Genomic DNA, 23,420 nt, shown 5'->3' with positions numbered 1-23,420 from the left:
CCTGAACTGATATCAAGAGTTGGACACTTACCCAACGGAGCCACCCAGGCACCCCTCAATCACGTTGTTTTTGATGCTAGTCTGTCTCTCATCCCGTGATTTCTGTAGTTCCCGGATTTTTCCTGCTCCTTTCCTCACCTGTCAACTTACCTTTTGTTGTTCTTGTCTTACTTGATCTTTCCTTTCAGCATGTCCGAGTGCTCTCATCCTACCTGCCCGTCCATCTTATGGTGCCGTTCTCTAATCTCTGCTTTTATGTTCTGTCTCTAGCATTTGCTTTGGTAGCATTGTCCCATTATTTCATCAGAGGGCCTACGAAGCATGCTTACAAGACATCTAACTAGTCTGCTGAAAAACTCGTGTTTGAAGGCAATTTTGTCATCTCTAGGTTCAAGTACAGGAAGACTCCTGTGACTCGGAAGTGGAGAATGAAGCAAAAGATAATTTTCTATTTCAAAAGAAGCCAGTTTGGGTGGATGAAGAGGATGAAGATGATGAAATGTAGGTTGCTGAGTTTTTCTTCCAGAATTCCTCTGTGTACTTTAAAAATTATTTTGCAAGTTTTAAAGTTTTCTTTTTTTTTTTTAATTTTTTTTTTTTTTTTTTTTTTTTTTTTTACCATTTATTTATTTTTGAGACAGAGAGAGACAGAGCATGAATGGGGGTGGGGGGGTCAGAGAGAGAGGGAGACACAGAATCTGAAGCAGGCTCCAGGCTCCAAGCTGTCAGCACAGAGCCCGACGAGGGGCTCGAACTCACAAACCGTGAGATCATGGCCTGAGCCGAAGTCGGATGCTTAACTGACTGAGCCACCCAGGCGCCCCTTAAAGTTTTCTTTACAAGTTGGTGATTATGTGAAGATTTGAAAAATACTGTAAAGCAGAGAAAAGAAAAAGGTCATTCATGATCCCACAAGCAAGGGAGAACCAGTTAACACACTGGCATTCTTTCCTGCTCTCTTCTCCTGTGTGCCATATGGAATAGCAAAGAAAGCACGGTGTTCGGTGTCATGTTTGAGTTTGCCTTTTTATTTGGCCACTTCCTAACTGACCAAGGGCAAGTTTGGAACTGCCTTTTCTCTTTTGAATGGAGGTAACAATAGTAACAATATCAGAAGGCTGTTGAGAATAAATGAAACGGTATATGTGAAGCTCTTAGCGCAATGCCTGAAACGAAAGGCTAGGGACAAAGCACACAAAATATCTACTTTAATAAGTGAGAATGTCTTGTCTTGCGAGCATTTCTCCCCACTTAGGAGTAAAAGCTTTGTAAACATTTTAAAATGGATAAAATACAGTCCATTTTGTGAACTAATTGTAATTTATCAAAGTATTGTTGGACAGATAGGTTTTCTTATTTTTTCCTTAAATTCATAGTGAGACAGATATTTTTCTGTATAAATCTTTTTCCAGTTTCTAATTATTGAAGAAAGATTTTTTTGAGGTAGGATTACTTAAAGAGCCTAGGCACGAGTATGGGTCTTGATAAATACTGCCAGATTGACTGTGAGGTTCTACCAACATACCTTCCCATTGAAAGGTGTCCATTGCACTCCATTCTTATAACCAATGCTTATCTTTTTTTCAGACTTTGTCAGTTTAATTGGGTGGGAAATATCTACTTAATCTGTGTTGAGAAAACATTTTTGTCATTAATCATTGGTATTTTTTCAGAGCGTTTTCTATTACGTGTATTTATTTTTTTAAAAAATAAACGTGTATGTGATGTTCCACACCTTACAAATGTTTGTATTTGGTTAAATGTGTTTTCAAATTATTAAAGGCAACAACTAGTTAGGACAAATCCTTAAACATCATTTAAAGTATACTATTTTGTTTTTTATAGGGTTGACATGAAGAACAATCGGTTTCGGAAAGATATGATGAAAAATGCCAGTGAAAGTAAACTTTCAAAAGACAAACTTCAAAAGAGACTTAAGGAAGAGTAAGTGTCCTTTTCCACTTGATTTACCAAGCTGTGTTTATAATCAGTGGTTTATTTGGATTCCCTGAGTCTTTGGCTCTCACAGCTTCTTGGGTAGTGAGATTTCCTTTTTTATTTTTGGTTAGATTTCCATTTTGAAGATAGTAAGAGCACTGCTGTTGGAGGAAATGATTAAGTTTTAGTATTTTTATTTTTTTAGGTAGGCTCCACCCAGCGTGGAACCCAACACAGGGCTTGAACTAATGACCCTTAGATCAAGACCTGAGCTAAGATCAGGAGTCGGACACTTAACCGACTAAGCCACCCAGGTGCTCCAAGTGTTAGTTTTTTGGAGGGAGAGGGATTACAAGTACAAAAAAATTTTGGAAAAATTTTGTAATCCCACTACCCACTTATAAGCAGTGATAATATTGCTTACTTGCTTGTTCATTTCTATATGGTAAACTAAACTTCTAGGCTTTTAGTTGATCACAGCTGGGAAATATACATATATTTTACATTTTATTTATTTTTGAGAGAGAGAGAGAGAGACAGAGCACAGTGGGGGAGGGGCAGAGAGAGGGAGACACAGAAGCCGAAGCAGGCTCTAGGCTCTGAGCTGTCAGTGCAGAGCCTGATGGGGGCTCAAACTCACAAACTGAGATCATAACCTGAGCTGAAGTTGGACGCTTAACCGACTGAGCCACCCACCCAGGTGCCCCAAATATACATATATTTTAAAATAATGATTTCATCTTGATTCTTCCAATTCCAACTTACAGATCTTCAAAAATATTTGAAAAATGAAAAATTTTTAGGGGTACCTGGCTGGGTCAGTCGGTAGAGCATGTGACTTTTGATCTCAGGGTCATGACTTCAAGCCCCACTTTGGGTGTAGAACCTACTTTTAAACAAATAAATAAATTAAAATGAAAATTTTTATTTGTATTGATGACTTTTTTTTATATATTCATATAGGTTCATTGTATTACTCGTTTTTTTAAAGTAGGTTTGTTGTATAATTTACATAAAGCGAAATTCATCGTTTTAAAGTATCTTTTTATGAATTTTGTTAAACACATATGGTAATGTAAATACCACAACAACTAAGATAGGGAATCAAGATACAGAATATGGCCATCACCCCAGAAAGTTATCTTATATCTCTTTGTAGTCAATCCTCTCTCAACTTTTTTTTTTTTTAGAGGGAGAGAGTAAACAAGGGAGAGGGACAGAGAGAGAGAGAGAGAGAACCTTAAGGAGGACGGAAAGAGAGCATTGTAGGAACGCTCCACACTGAGGGTGGAGCCTGAAGGAGAGCTAGATCCCACGATCCTGGTATCATGACCTGCGCTGAAATTGAGTCAGTTGCTCATCTGACTGAGCCACCCAGACACCCCTCTCCTCAACTTTTAATTCTCTAGCCCCTGACAATCACTGATCTGTTTTCTGTTCTTACAGATTTGCCTTTTCCAAAATGTCACATAAGTGAAATCATACAGTAGATCGTCTTTTGAGTCTGTTAAATTTATTTAGTAACTCTGTTTTAAATATTACATTTTTCAGCTTTGGAGAAGGTCTTTTCAGCTTGAGACCTTTTGTTCTGGTTTGTTCCTACTTTCCCTTTTGTTATGTTTGTAATTCCTTTAAATACTTAAATATATTTGTATTGGCTATTTCAAAGTCTTGTATGCTAATTCTGTCACCGCTGTCATTTCTGTGTCTTCCTATTGACTGATTTTTTTTCTGGTCATGGTTCATGCTTTTCTGCTTCTCTGCGTGTTTAGAAATTTTGATTGGATTTTTGGCAGTGTGAATGTTGGTCAGTGTCTGGGTTTTGGATTTTACTTTTAATGATTATTGAATGAGTATTTATTTTGAGGAGAGAGAGGGAGAGAAAGAGAGTGAGTGAGCAGGAGAGGGGCAGAGAGAGAGGGAGAGAGAGAATCTTAAATAGGCTCCATGCAATCAGCACAGAACCCAATGAACTGTTAAGATCATGAGCTGAGCTGAAATCAAGAGTCAGACGCTTAACCAACTAAGCCACCCAGCGCCCCATATTTTTTTATGTTTTTATTTTCATTTTTTTATTTTTACTTAAAATTTTTTTTAATGTGTATTTATTATTGAGAGACAGATGCAGAGTGTGAGCAGGGGAGGGGTAGAGAGAGGGGGAGACAGAACATGAGGTAGGCTCCAGGCTCTGAGCTGTCAGCACAGAACCCGACGCAGGGCTCGAAGTCACAAACTGCAAGATCCTGACCTGAGCCGAAGTTGGTCACTTAACCAACTGAGCCACCCAGGCACCCCCATATTTTTTTATGTTTTTAAAGTATTTATTTAAGTAATCTCTACACCTAATGGGGGACTCAAACTCACCACCCCACGTTCACAGTTGCATGCTCTACTGACTTAGTGAGCCAGGCGCCCTGAGTGAGTGCTTTTAATGGGTTTGTCTTGGTGGACAATTAATTGGCTTGGAGATCAGTTTGATCCTTTCAAGGTTTTTTTTTAGCTTGCTTGTAGAGTAGCATTTATTCTAGGCTGGTTTAGCTCCATTTTTAAGGTATGACCTCTCTGCCATCTCTACTGAATGCCCTGAATTTTCAATAAGGACCTTCCCTTGATGGGTTGGAACTCAAGTGTCTCATCTCTGGTGTTGTGCAACTTACAGCTCCGTGGTAGTTCTTTGCCTGACCTCATGGAGTTTCATCCTGTGAATGTGCAGCTTATTATTCAGCAAAAATATCTGTGGACCCCTGTGCAGATTTTTGGAGCTCTTTTTTTTCTTCTGTCCACTGCCCCTCAAATTCCAATTTTCTTAGCTCCTCTTAAGTCTGACTTTTTGTCATTGGTTCTGTGCCAGGGTCTCACAAAATTGTCTTCAGGGTAAAATTCCTGGGATAGAAGTGCTCACCTTGTTATTTCCTTCCTCCCAGGGATCACAATCCTTTGTTGCCTGTTGTCCAATCGGAAAACAGTTTCATATATTTTGTCTAGTTTTTTAGTTTATGGCCAGTAGGCTGAGTTTGGTGGCCTTGTCTATATTTCTGCATTAAACAATTAGAATGATTCTCTGCACTCTTCCCAAAACCAGCCCTTTAGAATATGCTTCTCATGCTTCTCTTTAAACTTACTTTTTCCAGAGTGAAATGCTCCAGTTTTATTCAAAGGATATGTTGATTGTGTTTTGTATGTTCTTACCAACCTGGTCATTTTCTTTCAGATGTGTTTTATCAAGTACTCTATTACTGTAGCATTGGTTTGTAATCACAAAGAGCTTTTACTTTGTCCCAAGATCTGAGATGCATTGATATGAGCAAGTGAGCAACCATGTAACCAGATGAAAGTAACTAATAAATATTTATCTAGGTGTCCTATATCTGAGAGTAGTTTATATGGTTAGGGAGGTTTATGAAAGTTTCCTGAATAAGTAAGTTGGGACTACTCTGTGTGAGTTGCCCTTTTGTTCTTAAAGATAATTTCCTTGGCAGAGATTCTATACATGCTCTAACGGGTGAGCTAATGTATACCATTTAAATGTCTCAAGCTCTGTGAACATTTATTAGTTGCCACAGAATTTCATTTTTGTGTTTTTGCTTAGATTCCAGCATGCCATGGGAGGAGTACCTGCCTGGGCAGAGACTAAGAAGCGGAAAACATCTTCAGATGGTGAGTATTGATATTTCTGTTTAAGTTAGTAAATAAGTCTCTGTTCCTGTTTTGTTATTTGAGCTTTCTCATGAGGCTCGTTAAAACCTGGTGTTTCAAATATATATATTTTTTTCCCTGAAATGTCTGGTTTCGAAGTCTGCCATTTCTCTGAGGGAAGCCTTTTCACAATAGCGTAAGACTCATTTTATCATGTGTTCTCTATAGTATGGGCAGTAACTGATGAATTTTATGTTTCATTTTCAACAGAACTGTATTGCATTATGGGATTAAGGAAAGATGACTGTTATTCTTCATTCAGAGCCCCTTCTGAAGACATTGGCAGCTAATCTAGCTTTCTACTAGGAAATGGGATATCTAGGGAGCACATGTCAGGTCAGGCCCAGATGATTAGTCACTTTGTAAAAACCTATTTTTCAACTCCAGGTTTTAAGTTTGGTTTGAACCGTAATTGCTCTCTCCTTTTTAGATCCTTGAGTTTAGAGATTATAAATATGGATGGTTTACCAAGATTTGATTTGTGTGCTTGGAGTTACACATTTTAGTCTTGGAATTGACTTTGGAAATCCTTTAGGGAGTCCAGAGTATATTCTCCCTCATAACGTAGGAGCTCTTTCCTTAGCATCCTTGATTTCTGATGAGCTTTTGTTCGATTGCCATCACCTCCCCCCCCCACATCCTCCCCACCCCCTGCATCCAGTCCTAATGATACTCCAGTACAGGGAGCCCATATAAAGAGCCAGCTTTCTGTAATTCTGTTAGAAAACTCAATCGGGGCGCCTGGGTGGCGCAGTCGGTTGAGCGTCCGACTTCAGCCAGGTCACGATCTCGCGGTCCGTGAGTTCGAGCCCCGCGTCAGGCTCTGGGCGGATGGCTCGGAGCCTGGAGCCTGTTTCCGATTCTGTGTCTCCCTCTCTCTCTGCCCCTCCTCTGTTCATGCTCTGTCTCTCTCTGTCCCAAAAATAAATAAACGTTGAAAAAAAAATTAAAAAAAAAAAAAAAGAAAACTCAATCTGTTATTAAGTCAGAATTTACCTTCTGATTTCCAGCCAGATACTTTTAGAGGTTGAAGGAATCTTAGTGATACAGCCTGATTTTATCCACAATGAGAATCTTCTCTACGGCATCTGTTAGATGGTAATTTAGTCTCTGGTTAAACATGTCAGATAATGTACTCTTTATTGGACTGTTTTTTCCTCTTTAAGAACTAACTGTTAGAATTTTTTCCAGTTTTGGGGGACCTGGGTGGCTCATTTGGTGGAGTGTCTGACTCTTGATTTCAGCTCAGGTCATGATCTCATGGTTTGTCATTTCAAGCCCTGAGTTGGGGTCTGTGCTGACACCACAGAGCCTGCATGAGATTCTCTCTCTTCCTCTCTCTGCATCCCCCCCCCCCCCCCCCGGGAACATGCTCTCTCTCAAGATAAATACTTAAATTTTTTTTTCCTTGGTGCCTGGGTTGCTCAGTCAGTTAAGCATCCAACTTTGGCTCAGGTCATGATCTCACAGTTCATAGGTTCGAGCCCCCCATTGGGCTCTGTGTGAACAGCTCAGAGCATGGAGCCTGCTTCAGATTCTGTGTCTCCCTCTCTGTCTGCCCCTCCCCCATTCATGCTCGCTCTCACTCTCCCTCTCTCTCTTTCTCTCAAAACTAGAACAGTAAAAAAAATTTTTTTTTAAATAATAAAATTTTTGCCCCAATTTTGAAATTTACCTCCTTATACTCTGTAGTTCTACTCTTTAAAAGTGTACAGTTTAAAAAACTTAGAAATAAAAGTATGCAGTGTTTCTTATCTCTACTTAATGTAAAACTGTTGTTATTGGAGAAATGTATTTTCAAGTTTGCTTTTTAACAAGTTTCACATCTCTTATCTTTTAACCTTTTTTTGCATTGAATGATTTCTACACCCTTGGTCACCAGTTTGCCCTTCTAGATGAAATGTAATTTTATTATCCATTTTAGAATGCTGCATTCATAGAATATTTTAGATAAGGTTATGCTAGCTGTTGAAACAGAAAACCTCCCAGATCTCAGGAGATTAATCCACTGGAAATTTTTTTCTCATGCATGTAAAATGCAGAGGTGAGAAGGGGATAGTGTCCTTTAGGGAGGGACCCAAGAGGTTCTGTCAACTACACGCTGGGTTTTTCAAAGTTGCCCAAGAGGTTGACATCCAGGCATCTTACAGGGGAAGAGTGAGCAGCTCATCCCAAAGAGATTTTTATTGGCCTGTTTTGGAAGAGGTACATGATACCTTGAATTAGATTTAATTGGCCAGAGCTCAGTCATATTGCCATACTAAGTGGAAATGTAATTTGTCTTTGTGCCCATTAAAAAAAAAAAAAAAAAAAAAAAAAGAAATGGGTTAGGTCAGCAATTAGCCAGTCTGCTACCATCTGAGATATCCCAGCCTTATACCTTTCCTTTATAGATGAGGGGAGTGAGGTTCAAAGAGGTAACAGTGACTTGTCCAAGGTATACTTCTTACTGGCACCGTGATGACTAGACCCCATCATCATGGTTGTCCCAACACGTTATTTTTATTGCTAAATACTACATTGGTTGTCTTTAAAAGAGTAGTACCCTTCTCTTTAAACATAATTACAATGTTATTGTCATAGACTTTCAAAATTTAGCAACAGTAATTCCTTGATACTATGGATTGTTTTATTGTTGCTGTTTTGTTTGTTTATTTCCTCCCCCCACCCCCCAGATCATTGTAGCTTGCTTTGTATCCTGCTTGGTCTTCACCATGCTTTTGAATCTGGCCTGATGTCGTTTTTTGTTAAGTTTTGGAAATTCTTCTCGACTGCCTTTTCAAACATTGTTTCTGTTCCAGTCTTCCTTTTCTTCTAGGATACCAATTACATGTATATTAAATGTTTTTATTTTTTTAAACATGTGTCATTTTTCCCCCCCTGCATTTTCTGTCCTTTTTGCTTTCTGTACCTTAGTCTGGATATTTTTTTCTGATCCGTTTTCTAGACCACTGATTGTCCCTCCATCTAATTTTTATATATTGTTAAAAACGACCACTGGGATCTTAATTTTAACTACTGTATATTTTAGTTCTAGAGTTTGCATTTGGTTCTTTTTTTAATAGTCCATTTCTCTGGTTCAAGTCTGAATATTGTCTTTCATTGTTTTTGAACATACTAAACATATTCCTTTAGAAGTTTGTGTCTGAAAATCTGTTATCTAGCTCTCCTATGGAGACTATCTGTTATTCCTTAGGTTTTCATTCAAGTTAGTTTATGTTGTCATTATTGACCTAGTTGTATCTCATTGAGTGTTGACACTGTGTGTGAAAGAATACTGTTGTTTAATAAGAGGACGAAGATATCTTTCTCCAGAGAATTCGTATGTTTGTTTCTGGGTAGAGGCTGGGTAAGGGGCACTAGCAGTCCCAAGCATCTCCAGTGAGAGATTGTAAGGATTCAAAGCTGTGTTTCAGTTTATGGAGGATTTTATTATGATTCTTTCATTTCACCCTTGATCCTCGGTGTATGTAGCCTTTTATGGCCCCGTGCTGAAGCCTGGTGGTTTATTAGACTCCCTTCAGAACCTCAGAGGGCTTTTAGTGCTGGTTTTTGCCCTCATCCCCATGAGTGTTTTGGAACTATTGCCCAGCTTCTTGGCTCTCTTTGCTAGAATCATCAGGAAAAAATCAGCCCTGTTAGGTCTCTTTGAAGTTCTGATACACAATTTGCTGACCTTGATCTCTCCTACAACTAAAAGTGTTAATCTTTTTTCATGTGAATTAAGCTACATCTGCTGTCTACCTTATTGCCAATTTGGCTGTAATTGTGAATTGTCCTTTTTAAATTGAATACTGACTTTTATTTTTTTCCCATCCTGTTTTAGTCACTGTCTGTGAATGTGTACCTTTCATTCCAGAGTCAGGCTTTTATTTTAACCATATAATTGAATTCTCTGTTATCCCCCCACCCTCAAATTTATTTTGCTGTTTTACTAATTGCAGCTTAAATAAAGGGATTGAGATTGGAGGCTGGAGTGGGGGGGAATTGAAGTTTGGAATGCAGATGTTTGTGGAAGGTACTGGCCATCTCATTGATTTTAAAGATCAGCCTTGTGGGTTTGTTTGACTTAGATGAAAGTGAAGAGGATGAAGATGATTTGTTGCAAAGGACTGGGAATTTCATATCCACATCAACCTCTCTTCCTAAAGGAATCTTAAAGGTGAGAGTTGGTGAAGTTGGGTCTCTCCCGCCCAGTGTGCTTCCTGTTACAAATGTATGGATTTGTGTTATCTGTGGGATTAAATGTGTTGCTGTTATTTATTTTGCAGAAATGGTCAAGAAGATCAAATTATATCCCCAGGGATCTTTTGAAAGTTGTGTTTGATTTCTCCTTTTGGGTTTCTCTTCATTTCCACGGGCACTAGCTTGGTTCCTGCCCTGTCCTCTCTTGCTTCGTGACTGGTTTCCCACTTCACTTTATTCTCCCTTTAGTAGGAGCCAGGGGGGTCTTCAAAAAATGAAACCTCAGTCTTGTCACTTTTCCTTGCTTTTTGAAAACTTCTGAGTTCTTTGTCACAGTCTACACTGCCCTTCATAATCTCGCATCTGCCTACGTCTGAAACGTCATGTTAGAAGTTTTCCCCTTATTTCCTACCCGAGTTCCCTAGGCCTTCTTTCTGTTTCTTGAACATACCAAATGCTTTCTTGCCTCACACCTTCACTCTTCCTCCTGAGTGTCTGTTCTTTAAATACTGCTGGTGGCCAATCGATTTGTACCTTCCTCGTTAGATGACACATCCTTCCTGGCTAGCTTGTCTGAAGTGGTCTATGTTAATTACTTTCCAACTCATCACTGTATCTAACTTGTTCATTGCAGTAACGACATGCCTACCCAACACAGTGCTTAAGTTAAGTGTCTGTTAAATGACCAGATCCGTCTCTGCCATAGGTATTTTTCCCCATTATAAAATGGTGGCATGCTTTAGTTGGGGGAGGGAACCCTATTATGGCAAATCACTAGGAGACAGAGATTGTGTTTCCCCCCACCTTGTGAAGACAATTCATTCAGCTCTTCATATGGTAAATTTACCTCCACTGAAAATGCAGTTACACAAAAATCTAACTTCATTTGTTACAAACAAAACATCCATATAGTAATCGCTTTATTTTTTTGTATAATTGAGTTTTTAAAAAAATGTTTAATTATTTTGAGAGCGAGCGAGCAGGGGAGGGGCAGAGAGAGGGAGGGAGAGAATCCCAAGCTGACAGCACAGAGATTGATGTGGGGCTTGAACTTAGGAATCATGAGATCATGACCTGAGATGAATTCAAGAGTCAGACGCTTAACCAACTGAGTCACTCAGGTGCCCCAGGATCATCACTGCTTTAAACTAGTAACCCTGTTGGGGTGCCTGGGTGGCTCAGTCGGTTAAGCGTCCGACTTCAGCTCAGGTCATGATCTCACAGTTCATGAGTTCAAGCCCCGCATCGGGCTCTGTGCTGACAGCTCAGAGCCTGGAGCCTGCTTCGGATTCTGTGTCTCCCTCTCTGCTCCTGTCCTGCTCACGCTGTGTCTCTCAAAAAGTGGATAAATGTTAAAAAAAAAAAAAAAAATAGTTTAAACTAGCAACCATGTATGCTGAGAGGAGAACATAAGCTGTCCATGCCAACTATAGAACCATGGGGATGATTACATAGTGCCTCTTATTTTGTGCCATGATGGCAAAGACGCTAGAGTAACGTTAGACGTTACTCTAGTAGACGCTAGAGTTTTAAGTAAAATACCCCTGGAAGTCAAAGTCTCCTAACCTTTATGGGTATATCATGAGGAAATGACTGTATCCTGGTGCTCTAAGACCATAACGATTTTATCCCCTCACTTGAAAGATGGTAAAAATGGATCATTGCATAGTAGAATGACTTGCTAGTTGGTAGGGCTGGGGTCTTCTGGTTACCGTTCCAGTGCACTTTGTTCTATGTTATAAGCTATGTTACTGTGTTTTTCCTCCATGCTTTGAAGAAGGTAATGTCACCCTATTTGAACTGATAAAATTCCAGCTTTATTTTTCCCCAGATTAAGAATTGTCAACATGCTAACGCAGAACGTCCTACTACAGCCAGGATTTCGTCTGTGCAATTCCATCCTCGTGCGCAGGTTGTGATGGTTGCTGCTCTAGATAATGCCATATCGCTGTTTCAGGTATGCGTTTTTACGTGAAAAACTTGTAGTGAGACGTATTGACTCCCAGGATACAGTCTGTGGAAATAACCAAAAGGAATGTTTTGCATTTCCTTGTAGGTTGATGGAAAAACAAATCCTAAAATCCAGAGCATCTATTTGGAAAAGTTTCCAATCTATAAGGCTTGTTTTAGTGCTAATGGAGAAGAGGTTTTAGCCACGAGTATCCACAGCAAGGTTCTTTATGTTTATGATATGCTGGCTGGAAAGTTAATTCCTGTGCATCAAGTGAGAGGTAAGGTTTCTATTGAACAGGCAGCCGGTCACACACCTTCCCTGCCAGCCCACGACTGAGTTCACTTAACAGAATTTACAACCACTTCTTTCCCATAGGATTCTTAAAAAGAGTGCCATTAGTTTGGTATTTGGGAAATGTTATTGTGTTGAGATGATACATTTGAATGAAAATAGGGAACTTTTTATTGAGCACTCACAGGAAAATCATAATTTGGAAACATATGTCCCCCAGACTAGAAAAGCAGTTGCAAATACTTGGCTCTAAAATTAGCAATTTATGCAGCTGAAAAAGCCTGGGAGCTAGAAAACCTGAGTTCCACGTCCTCAGATAAACTTTCTCCTCTCTGGTAGTCAGGAAATTTGGATACTCTTCTTGTTCTTCCAGTGTCTGTAATAGATTTTTGGTTTACGTTTAAAAGAAAGCACTATTTTTGGAGGTTGTGATATATTTTAAAGACTATTTAAAAAATCTTGTAGGTGAAAATTTATCTTCCTCTGCCTTACCCATTCTTCCCCTGCATGCCCCGACCCACATCACCACAAAATGCAGTGACGCAGTCATGAACCCTCTGTGAACTTTGGTTTCCCTCGTAGTGAGGTTGGCTGCGTTAGCATTTTAAGTCTTGAGAGGTGGTGTGAACAGCGCTGTGGCCCCATGACCATCTCCTTGTTAGACTGCGTGTATGTTTGGGGCTGGAAAGGACCGGGGTGACTCTGTGTAGTCTTTTTTCTACTAATGGTTCCAAGTGAACAAGGCCAGCTTTAGAAACATTTATGGTGTTTGTGTTCAGTGTTCCCAGTCTTCTGTTTCCTAAGTTTCCAGACACCTTCAGTGGATTCTTAGTTTAAGAATGCTTTAAACCAGTGGTTCTCAGACATTAATGTGCATATGAATTACCTGGGGATCTGGTTAAAGTGCAGATTGTGGTTCTGTGGGTCTGAGGTGGGCCTGATTCTGCATCACTCACAAGCTCTTAGTTGATGGTGCTGGTGCTGGTCCATGGACCTCACTTTGAGTTGAAAAGCCTTAAATAGTCCCCCCATGTTGTAGCAGAAAACAACACGTAGTGTTAGTGTTTTTACTTATTATTCCACTTATGAAAAGGAATGGGCTTTTGTCCATCCTTGCCTTGCATCTTCTTGGGAAAAGCAAGCCCAGGGTTGGCCCACATGCAGTTAGTGATGGTTACTGTGGATCTGTTGGTGCACAGGAGTGTGGATCTGACCACTAACTTTCTTCTAAGACGTGGCATTTATCTTTTGCTCTCAATATTTCCCCTCCTCTTTCCTCAGTAAGCGTAACTTGGCGCATTAATGGTGATAATGATAAATTAAACTTTTTTTTTTTTTTTTTTTTTGGTGGGGTTGGTTGTTGAACACTGTTTTCAGTCTATTACTATAAAACTGTAAATAACTCAAGAAACTAAGGACACTAGAATTAGAAAAATTGCTGACTGGTTAGAATGTGCAAACTTATGCACCTCAGAACTCTTTCATTGTCTTTTTTTTTATTATCTTTTTAATGTTTATTTTTGAGAGAGAGAGACAGAGCGTGAGCAGGGGAGGGGCAGAGAGGGAGGGAGACACAGAATCCGAAGCAGGCTCCAGGCTCCGAGCCATCAGCACAGAGCCCAACGTGGGGCTTAGACTCACAAGCTGTGAATCATGCCCTGAGCCAAAGTTGGTCGCTTAACCGACTGAGCCACCCAGGCACACCAAACTCATTCACTGTCTTAAATGCAAGCTTGAAAAATGAAGAATGCAGAATTGGTGCATTCTGAAGAATTTTGAATTGATAGTTCCATTAACTGATGGGGTTCATAATGTCGGGTCCACGGACTCTCAAAATTCTGATAGAATTCAGGGGTATGTAAAATCAGATGGGAAAAACATTACGTCTTTATTTTCACTAACCTATAACTGAAGTTTAGCATTTCCTTCGGTTATGAAAGTTTTGAACAACTGTTATTTTGAGAGGGGGAATCATACGCTTCACGAGACTGACACACAAAAATTTTGAGAACCCCAGATTACTAGTTCAGATTCCAGAAACCGTTTCTGTTGAGTCATTTATAAGGGTAATTCTTACGAGAGATATCTTGTTCCAGGTAAACGCATAAGGAATTTGACGATTTGGGAATTAAATTAGTTGGTCAGGCAGCCATTTTGATTCTTTCTTTGAAACAGAGGGTCCTAAATATTGAAAGATACTTTTTAAAAAATTTTTTATTTTATTTTTTGTTCTTATTTTATTTATTTTAAAGAACTTTATTTATTTTTTTCAACGTTTATTTATTTTTGGGACAGAGAGAGACAGAGCATGAACGGGGGAGGGGCAGAGAGAGAGGGAGACACAGAATCGGAAACGGGCTCCAGGCTCCGAGCCATCAGCCCAGAGCCTGACGCGGGGCTCGAACTCACGGACTGCAAGATCGTGACCTGGCTGAAGTCGGACGCTTAACCGACTGCGCCACCCAGGCGCCCCGTGTTTTGTTCTTATTTTAATTCCAGTTAACATACTGTGTTATATTAGTTTCAGGTGTACAATACAGTGATTCAGCAGTTTGATACATCACCCTGTCCTCATCACAGGTGCACGTCTTAATCCCCATCACCTATATCACACCCTCCCCTCCCCTCTGGTATCCTTCAGTTTGTTCAAAAGAGATAATTTTTTATAAGCTCCTAAATTAGCACCTGCCACATGGTAAATGCTCAGTGGTAACTGCCGCCATTGTTTGGAGCAGCATATCATTTATCTGATGACAGATCACAGCGAAGTCCACTTTCCATCCTATGGAATTTGGCACTATTATAATTAAATTGGCCTTTCCTTTTCTTATCAGTTGCTTATTAGTTGACCTAAAAATCTCATTCACAGATCTATAAAAAGATTTATATCTGACACCTTTAAAGCGTATCTTCTTTCTTAAGGCCATGTTATAAATTTTATCTGGTTTCTGTTTTGGAAGGTTCACCGTTTGTAAGAAGCAATTGCAGTATTGATATTAGCATTTATTATCACTTTTTTTGAGGTTAAAATTAAAGTACTGTATACATATAGCTAGTATACTGCAAGTTTTGGATGAAAATATAGTTGTGTTTCTTATTTTTCCAATTAATTGCTAAAGCAGCTACCTATCCTTATTTGTTCTAAGTCCAGTATTTCCTTCTGGAAGACACTCCCCTCTCCTGAATTCCCTCAAAACAGCAAGCTTACTCAGGCTAAATGCATAAGATCTTCTAGCCACCTATGTAATGAGCCCGCTGGCACTTTGCCACCCTGGGTTTCTCTGCACAGTATGAGGGAACTTTGTTCCCTGTTGCTCTGATGATACATGTGCAGTCCATATCCTTCCATGGTCTGGTGGCCCTCAGCTGTAGGCTTTTTAGTTTTCTCTTGCATTTCTTCCGCCCAGTTTTGTGTCAGTAGGATTGGGTCTGGGGGGGAAAGGGTTCCACCTGCAGCCTCACACTGTGCTAGAATCAGCCTCCCTCCCTGTTTCATCATGTAATGGTATTTTCCTTCTGTTTAGAGCTGTTTTCTGTCTACGGTAGTCAGAACCTAAAGTTTGCCCAGATTTGGGGATGAAATGACCCTAGGTAGGAATAGGTTCATAGTTAAGAAGACTGGTCATCCCTAGCAGGAGTAACTCCAGTAATTGGAAATATGTATCTGGATTGATTTCCATCAAGGAATATAGGGTATAGTCTGTGGAGGCAGGATTAGAGTAGGAGGCCTAGTTTGTAGGATTGTAAACCATCTGGATAAAGACTGTTAAAAGGGTAGAAGTAGTCTGTGGGAGCTTGCTAAACCAGCATTTTCTGGTAGGGGAACAAGGGTCTTCACTAGGTTTTTCTAAATTTATTTATTTTGATTAATGTTTTAATTTAGCAACTTTAAAACATGTTTTTCATTTTATTTTATTTATTTTTGAGAGAGACAAAGTATGAGCTGGGGAGGTACAGAGAGAGAGGGAGACACAGAATCCGAAGCAGGCTCCAGGCTCTGATGCCGGGCTCGAACTCACGGACCGTGAGATCATGACCTGAGCTGAAGTCGGACACTCAACCAACAGAGCCACCCAGGCGCCCCTCATTTTGTTTATTTTAGAGAGAGAGAGAAAAAGCGTGAGCCGGGGAGAGGGGCAGAGGGAGAAGGAGAGAGAATCTCAAGCAGGCTCCATGCTCAGTGTAGAGCCTGATGTGAGGGTCAATCCCACAACCATGGGGTCATGACCTGAGCCTAAATCGAGTTGGATGCGTAACTGACTGAGCCACCTAGGTGCCCCAAACGTTTTTTAAAATAATTTTTTTTTTGCGGGGGGTGGTGCTTGGGTGGCTCAGTTGGTTAAGCACCCGACTATGGCTCAGGTCATAATCTCACAGTTTGTGAGTTCAAACCCCACATCAGGCTCTGTGCTGATAGCTTGGAGCCTGGAGCCTGCTTCCAATTCTGTGTCTCCTCTCTTTCTCAAAAATAAATAAATATTAAAACGATTAAAAAATAATATTTTTTTGACTAAACGATACATTCAAATGTACAAAAATCCAATACATAGGAAAGAGCAGACATGAAAAGTCTGCTCTATCCCCCTGGCCACTTGCTTCCCTTCCCCCAGTTGTACCTATTCTTTAGGTATCCTTTCTATTAGGCACTTTTTTATTAAGTTTGTTCACTAAGCAGTCTTGTCGGAAAGAGTCTCTTGAATGGGTAATCTGAATCTTTTAGGCATGGAAAAGGAACATGTCCCTTTGTAAGTAAGTAAATTGACTCTCTGGTTTATATACTTAGCTCATGTGGTTTGGTTACATGAGTCACATTTTGAGAAGCTGATCGACCCTTGAATACAACGACACTTCGTGGTTTTCTCTTTTCCTTTTTTTCCTTTTTGGAATCACAAAGTTAAGGACTGGACTCATTCATCATGGGATGTTTAGTAGGTGGCCAACAACTAGTTTCTATATGTTACTATGTTTTAGCAGTCTCTGATGTCTGTGTATTTCTCTTCTGGTAATGAACTTTGTGAGAAAGAAGTATAATTTATCCTTTTAGTTAATTACAGATGTCACTGTGTACATTTGGAAAATTAGTTGTTATGTTTACTGTTTGGAGAGCTGAATCTCTAGCCTGTCATTCAAATGGTGAATGTTAACCAAGACAGAGAAGAAAAGTGAGCATTTTGTAATGACCTTATACTTGGGTCATACTCAGTGATGCATGGGGTCAGACTTCTTCAGAGTCTGAGCCTAGCTTTTTTTTTTTTTTTAGTTTGAGGCACTCTTTATTTTAGAAGGTAAGGAACTCTCAGTTGCTAGTGAAAGATAATGTTACTGAAAATCATATTAATCCTTATTGATTCATCTCCTCTCTTAGGCTTGAAAGAGAAGATAGTGAGGAGCTTTGAAGTCTCTCCAGATGGGTCCTTCTTGCTGATAAATGGTGTTGCTGGATATCTTCATTTGCTGTCAATGAAGGTGAATGCTTATTGGTGGTTGCTTGTTCTTTTAGGATAAGACATTAGTGGAGGGATGGTCTTGAATCATCTCAAGCAGAGGGCAACAATAGGACTTGGGGAGAACTTTTGACTATAGGGAAAAACAAAGTCAAATAGGTATAACAAAACAGACCTACATTGTTTTTATTCCCAGTGTGATTCTTCTGTGTACCACCTAACAATTTGATAAGTAATGTTTGTTGTTTTTTCAGACTAAAGAACTGATTGGCAGCATGAAAATTAATGGAAGGGTTGCAGCATCCACATTCTCTTCAGATAGTAAGAGAATGTATGCCTCTTCAGGTGGGTTAATTGACATGATCATCTAAAGCTTTTTTGAAGCTTTGGATATGTTTCATTTCAGATTTAACCAAAAACAGTGCTTGATTTTAGACATTTTTTTGTTAGTAAGAAAGTAATTTTTTATTTTTAGGATTGTCATTACCATTTGCCTTTTTAAAAAAAAAAATTTTTTTTTTAACGTTTATTTTTATTTTTGAGAGTGAGAGAGACAGCGTGTGAACAGGGGAGAAGCAGAGAGAGAGAGAGACACAGAATGTGAAGCAGGCTCCAGGCTCTGAGCGGTCAGCACAGCACAGAGCCTGATGCAGGGCTCCAACTTACAAATCATGACCTGAGCTGAAGTTGGCCGGTTAAATGACTGAACCACCCAGGCGCCCCCCATTTGCCTTCTTATTTACTGACTAGTGACAGTGAAGGGCTACACATTTAACATGCTAGCATGTTAACGGTGAGGGGCCGGGACTCCTGGGTGGCTCAGTAGGTTAAGCATCCGACTCTTGATTTCGGCTCAGGTCACGATTTCATGGTTCATGCTGACACTGCAGAGCCTGCTTGGGGTTCTGTCTCTCCCCCTCTTTGCTTGTTCCCCGCTTGCACTCACACGCTTGCGCGCGCTCTCTCTCTCTCTCTCTCTCTCTCTCTCAAAATAAATAAACAAACTTAAAATAGTGAGGGGCTAACCATATTTAACCATGTTAACATGTTAGGGGAGAAGATGGGAAGAAAACGCTTATTTAAAAAATGATTCATTCTCAGACTTCCTTTCTTTTTGAAAGTTACTTACAATCATTACCCTTTTTCTTTTAACAGTACCTTTTCACTTGGATAATGTCTTGAATGTTCTTCATAATTGATTGAAAACAATTCAGAGCTCACCCTCTGACATTTCTATGGTGCAGTTGGCCAGCTGTCAGTCATCCTTGACAGACTCTAATCTTGCACTTTCCTGCTCTTCTGCCTTTCTGATCATCCTGTGCCTTTTTGGACTCTTGCTCCCTTTCCCACAGGATCTTGGGGCCATACTAATCTCAGTGTAGCTCGTGCTGCTGGGTAGGGGGAGGCATCAGGATGGTTGTGTCAGTACTTACTCTGCAATCTCTGTGGGGCCTTTTTGCAGAACTTTTGCTATACCTCAGCTAAGAGCACTTGATAATATAGCATTAGTTTTTTTGTTGTTGTTTTTTTGAGGTGTAATGTGACATATAACATTAAACTAGTCAGGTGTGCAGCATAATGATTTGATACTTGTATATGTTGCAAAATGATTACCACATTGTCTGGTTATCTGTCACCACACATAGTTAATTTTTTTCTTGTGATGAGAACTTTTAAGATCTACTCTCAGCAGCTTTCAAATAGGTAGTTCTGTGTTATTAACTATAGTCACCATGCTGTAAAGTACATCTACTTGACTTACAACTGGATTAAAAAGTTTTAAAAGCTTTTTTTAAAAAAAGGATGAACATTGGCATTAACTTTTGTTTAATTTTTGTTGTGTTTCTTTTTTCCTTTTTTTTTTTTTAATTTATTGTCTGATAACATGCAGTGCAGTATTAGTTTCAGGAGTAGAATTGAGTGATTCATCACCTACATACAACACCTGCTGCTCATCACAACAAGTGCTCTCCTTAGTACCCAGCACCCATCTAGCCCATCCCCCAGCCACCTCCCTCTATCAACCCATAGTTTTCTGTCATTAAGAGTCTCTTGTGGTTTGTTTCCCTCTCTTCTTCCTCCCCCTTCCCATATGTTTATCTGTTTTGTTTCTTAAATTCCACATGAGTGAAATCAGATGGTATTTGTTTTTCTCCTATTGACTTATTTCACTTAGTATAATACCCTAACTCCATTCACGTCATTGTAAATGGCAAGATTTCATTCTTTTTGATGGCTGAGTGATAGTCCAGTATGTGTGTGTATGTGTATGTATGTATATGCACACACACACACACACACACACACACACACACACACCCCACATCTTTATTCATCAGTCAGTGGACATTTGGGCTCTCTCCATAGTTTGGCTATTGATAATGCTCCTATAAACATTAGGGGGTGCATGCACCCCTTCGAATCTGTATTTTTGTATCCTTTGGGTAAATACGTAATAGTACAATTGCTGGATTGTAGGGTAATTCTATTTTTAGTTTCTTGAGGAACCTCCATACTGTTTTCCAGAGTGGCCACAGCAGTTTGCATTCCCACCAACAGTGTAAGAGGGTTCCCCTTTCTCTGCATCCTTGCCAACATCTGTTGTTTCCTGCATTGTTAATTTTAGCCATTCTGACAGGCGTGAGGTGATATTTTGTGGTTTTCATTTGTATTTCCATTATGATGAGTGATGTTGAGCATGTTTTCATGTGTCTGTTAGCCATCTGGATGTCTTCTTTGGCAAGGTGTATATTCATGTTTTCTGCCATATTCTGTTTTTGTCCTAGAATCAAACTTTCACAAAGTTGAGTTAGTCACGTTTGTATTTTTTTAATCAACTATTGTCGTAATAGATTTCATGAGAGGTAAGGAATAAATACTGGTTCAGAGTGATGTTCCTAATGTAATGGCCCTTGGATCCTGGGGGGCCAGAGTCGGGGAGAAGAGGTGGAGGGTCAGAGATACTGAAATTTGGTATGTGAATTAGGTGCAGATGTGAAGTATTTACAACATTGGTCATGATTGTGGAGGTCTTATTTTCTATAACAAAGGTCCTGTAAGAGCAGGGGGACAAGTAATCAAAAGTCCAGCTTTGGTAACATCTAGATGACCTTCCTGCCATCAATCCCTTCTCTTCCCATTTTAGTGTGTTGCTAGCTGGGCTAATCTGTAAATGCTTTCCTTTATCGTAACATTACTGTACAGGCAAACACAAAGAATTTCATGTTTGACCTTGTTCAGTTTTTCCAAATATATTTTATTACTGCTTAAGCTAAACCTTATGCCAGCCTGGAAAATCTTTGTCAAGGAAATATTTGAAACAGTGAGATTAATTGAATTCTCATTGGGAGGAGAAGAGTATAGAAAAGTGAACTTTAGCACAGTATCCGCAGGAAAGACAGAGATGAAATGGGTGAGTGAGGAGACACTTTTGAGATGAGTGTAGGATCATTATACAAATCTGTAAATGGGGAGCCTGGGTGGCTTAGTCAGTTGAGCATCTGACTTCCGACTTGGGTCATGATCTTGCGGTTTGTGGGTTCAAGCCCCACATTGGGCTCTCTGCTGTCAGTGCGGAGTGCGCTTTGGATCCTCTGCCCCCCTCTCCCCATGCTCCTCCCCCTCTCTCTCAAAAATAAATAAAGATTAAAAAAAAAAGAAATCTGTAAATGGGTATGAAGAAGACAGTGATCATCAGTATCGTGCTTATAGGAGAGAGAAAAAAGAATAAGGACTGATTTTGGCAATAGTCCTTTCTTTTTATTTTTTGAAGTTTATTTATTTTTTTTAGTAATTCCTTTACCCAGTGTGGGGCTCCGAACCATGATCCCTGAGATCAAGAGTTGCATGATCTTCTGACTGAGCCAGCCAGGTGCCCCGATGGTCATTTCTATCATGAAAATACTGGTGTTCTTTTCAGGTTTAACATCCTCCTTGATCTTACCCATATTCTTCTTTCTCTAAACTATTTGTGCTTATTGTTCACAGTTAGCGTTTCTTATCATTTAAGTGACTTGGTAATAGATACGCTGTATGTATCATAAATTATAAATTTCTTGTGGTCTGGGTCAGTTTATTTTGTGCTTTCTCTGTCATTGCCATCATCATCGGTTTGATATATTAATCAACTTACCCTACAAATAGGTGCTCTGCCTATTGATGGATATTGGAACTTATGATAAGTATTTTGTTTTTTGTTATTTTAAGTTTTTTTGCTCTAATAACTCATCTGAGTGAAATGTAGAAGTTCTGTCTGAAAGCTCAACTCAAGCCAAGAGTTTGTGGTTTTCACTCTAAACTTAAAGATACTGTTTATTAATGGCTATTTGAGGATGCATTTTCTACATGTAGAAATGTATACAAGGAATCCTTTTAGGCCAGTTTTCTAGACCTAGGACATTTATAGGGAGTTTTTGTTTGTAGTCTCTTGTACTGTTAAAGTGGGGCTAAGAGGGGGTGCCTGGGTGGCTCAGTCAGTTAAGCGTCTGACTTCAGCTCAGGTCATGATCTCACAGTTCATGAGTTCGAGCCCCGCATTGGGCTCTGTGCTGACAGCTTAGAGCCTGGAGCCTGCTTCAAATTCTACATCTCCCTCTCTCTCTGCTCCTCCCCTGCTCATGCTCTGTCTGTCTCTCCTTCAAAAATAAATAAAAACATTTTTAAAAAATTAAAAAAAAAAAAGTGTGGCTAAGAATGAATGGTCAGTTCACTTGGCTTTCAAGTTTAAAGCAACATTAACCAAACCCTTTTGGCTCTTTCTTTCAGGCGATGGGGAAGTTTATGTTTGGGATGTGAACTCTAGAAAGTGCCTTAACAGATTCGTTGATGAAGGCAGTTTATATGGATTAAGCATTGCCACATCTAGGAATGGACAGTATGTGGCTTGTGGGTAGGTAAAGAGAGGTTCTTATAACCTCAATCCCATCGTACTAATGAGAAAATATTAAAGAATTGAATATACTGCATGATGCTTAAGTGGTTTTGTTTATAAACTGTTCAGTAATAGAAAATCAGTAGACCCAGTTTTTTTTGCATTCTTAATGCAGTGTTTAGTAATGGTGGTTTACCGGCTCTTTACCAAAGAAATATAGCACTTCTTTATATCATTGTAGTTTTTCTTATATTTGAAATATTCATTTGATCACATCAAGTTTTCTTGGTGTTTTAGTTTTCTTGCCATTGACAAGGATACAGAACAAGTTAAATTTGAAGATACTTAAGGCATAGTTTTTTTTTTTTTTTAATTTTTTGTTTAATCTTTATTTTTGAGAGAGAGACAGCGTGTGAGCAGGGGAGGGGCAGAGAGAGAGGGAGACAAGAATGCGAAGCAGGCTCCAGGCTCTGAGCTGTCAGCACAGAGCCTGACGTGGGGCTTGAACTCACAAACTGAGAACATGACCTGAGCTGAAGTCAGACGCTCAAGCTACTGAGCCACCCAGGTGCCCCTTAAGGCATAGTTTTCTTTGTCTGGCTAGTGGTATAAAGCAAATATATGTTCCTTAGCAATACTGTTTGTTAATATCGTAGACACCTCGAAAATACTACCTAGAGCATGCTATTGTATTATCATTGGGAAAAAAATGGTTATTACACTCGGGAAAAGATGACGCTATTCTCCTACTTGATTCTAAAGCTGCATGGTGGGAGGAGACATTGGATACATCTTACCTGTGTTTCTAAATCATCTTACCTACCAAACCACTCATTAGCACCTGTAACTTTAGAGCTTCCAACAGTGGATTTTTATGACTTTCTTAGACTGGACACCACTTCAGTCAAATCCTCCCTGAGTGAGAGATGAAGCGGGTCTTACGATCTGGAAGCACAGCATATTCCCCATTCTTTTTTCACCTCATTCCCTTCAGGGTTAAAATTGGGGAACATGCCCACCACCATTTGAAAATTGGTCACCT

At 39.6% G+C, this 23,420-nt stretch overlaps 1 protein-coding gene across 4 annotated transcripts in view; it reads left to right on the top strand.

Moving 5' to 3' along the window:
• UTP18 (UTP18 small subunit processome component) overlaps positions 1-23,420 on the top strand; it is a 41,563-nt gene that overhangs the window by 1,661 nt on the left and 16,482 nt on the right. For all 4 annotated transcript variants that reach the window (XR_007147067.1, XR_007147066.1, XM_047833980.1 and 1 more), the window contains exons 2-10: positions 389-501; positions 1,846-1,944; positions 5,528-5,595; positions 9,708-9,796; positions 11,651-11,776; positions 11,876-12,050; positions 17,430-17,530; positions 17,763-17,853; positions 22,273-22,396. Coding sequence is in view for 2 of the 4 variants with exons in the window: in XM_047833980.1 (XP_047689936.1) it covers positions 389-501; positions 1,846-1,944; positions 5,528-5,595; positions 9,708-9,796; positions 11,651-11,776; positions 11,876-12,050; positions 17,430-17,530; positions 17,763-17,853; positions 22,273-22,396 (986 nt within the window). In the remaining 2 variants the exon portion in view is untranslated. The remainder of the gene's footprint in view (positions 1-388; positions 502-1,845; positions 1,945-5,527; positions 5,596-9,707; positions 9,797-11,650; positions 11,777-11,875; positions 12,051-17,429; positions 17,531-17,762; positions 17,854-22,272; positions 22,397-23,420) is intronic.

The sequence above is a fragment of the Prionailurus viverrinus genome, chromosome E1 (assembly GCF_022837055.1).
Source record: "Prionailurus viverrinus isolate Anna chromosome E1, UM_Priviv_1.0, whole genome shotgun sequence".
Classification (NCBI taxonomy): Eukaryota; Metazoa; Chordata; class Mammalia; order Carnivora; family Felidae; genus Prionailurus; species Prionailurus viverrinus.
Note: the sequence above shows the minus strand (reverse complement) of the source record. Positions and strands in the feature narration are given on the sequence as shown.